This window comes from Aphanomyces invadans (genome assembly GCF_000520115.1).
Source record: "Aphanomyces invadans strain NJM9701 unplaced genomic scaffold supercont1.104, whole genome shotgun sequence".
Taxonomy (NCBI): Eukaryota; Oomycota; class Saprolegniomycetes; order Saprolegniales; family Verrucalvaceae; genus Aphanomyces; species Aphanomyces invadans.
In genome coordinates, this window is record NW_008580249.1 from 1,124 (window position 1) to 1,994 (window position 871).

Sequence of the window (871 nt, forward strand, 5' to 3'; positions counted from 1 at the left end):
CAAGCGCAGTTGGAGGTTCGATTGCTCTTAATGGTGGCAATGGCGTCGGCGTTGGCGGAAACGTCGTCCTCACTGCTGGCGAGTCAACAGGGACAATCGGCGGATTCATTTCGCTCGTAAGTGGTGCAGGCACAAGTGCTGCGAGTGGTGCGATCACTGTGGCATCAGCTGCATCTACTACAAGCGGCGCTCTTACGTTTAGCTCTGGCATATCCTCTGCTGGCAACTCGGGTGCTATCACCATCAAGTCGTCGGCAGCAACTGGTGGAAAAGGCGGAGCTATCACTTTGAGTGTCGGAAATGCGAACACTGGAGCTGGTGGGGACATTACCATTACTGCTGGTCTCACTACAGCATCGACTATGACTGGCGGCAAGTCATCCATTCTTGGTGGTGCTGGCATCGTTGGTGGTGACGTTCAATTGACGGGTGGTGCAGGAACTGCTGGTGCTGGTGGCAACTTGGTGTTGGCGAGTGGAACTGGCACGAGCGCATCCAGCGGCTCAGTGACGATATCGACACCCACGTCAGCATCGAGTGGGTCGCTGACGTTTAGTTCCGGGACGTCCACGGCTGGGAACTCGGGAGCGATTACGATTCAAACGTCGTCAGCGGCAGGTGGTAAGGGTGGTGCGATTACGCTTAGCGTCGGTTCGGCCAACACTGGTGCAGGTGGTGACATCGCTATCACTGCAGGTGCAACCACAGCGGCAACGTCGACTGGTGGTGGTTTGACCTTGACTGGCGGTGCTGGCACCAACACTGGCGGCAGCCTCACGCTGTCAGGAGGCATGGGAACCGCTGGTGTCGGTGGTGATTTGATATTTACCAGTGGTGCAGGCACAAGTGCTGCGAGTGGTGCGATCACTGT

At 57.1% G+C, this 871-nt stretch overlaps 1 protein-coding gene across 1 annotated transcript in view; it reads left to right on the forward strand.

Moving 5' to 3' along the window:
- H310_14909 (hypothetical protein) overlaps positions 1 to 871 on the forward strand; it is a gene marked incomplete at both ends in the record, with an annotated part of 2,429 nt that overhangs the window by 662 nt on the left and 896 nt on the right. Inside the window, 3 exons of the mRNA XM_008882883.1 lie at positions 91 to 393; positions 439 to 651; positions 697 to 858. Coding sequence (XP_008881105.1) covers positions 91 to 393; positions 439 to 651; positions 697 to 858 — 678 coding nt within the window. The remainder of the gene's footprint in view (positions 1 to 90; positions 394 to 438; positions 652 to 696; positions 859 to 871) is intronic.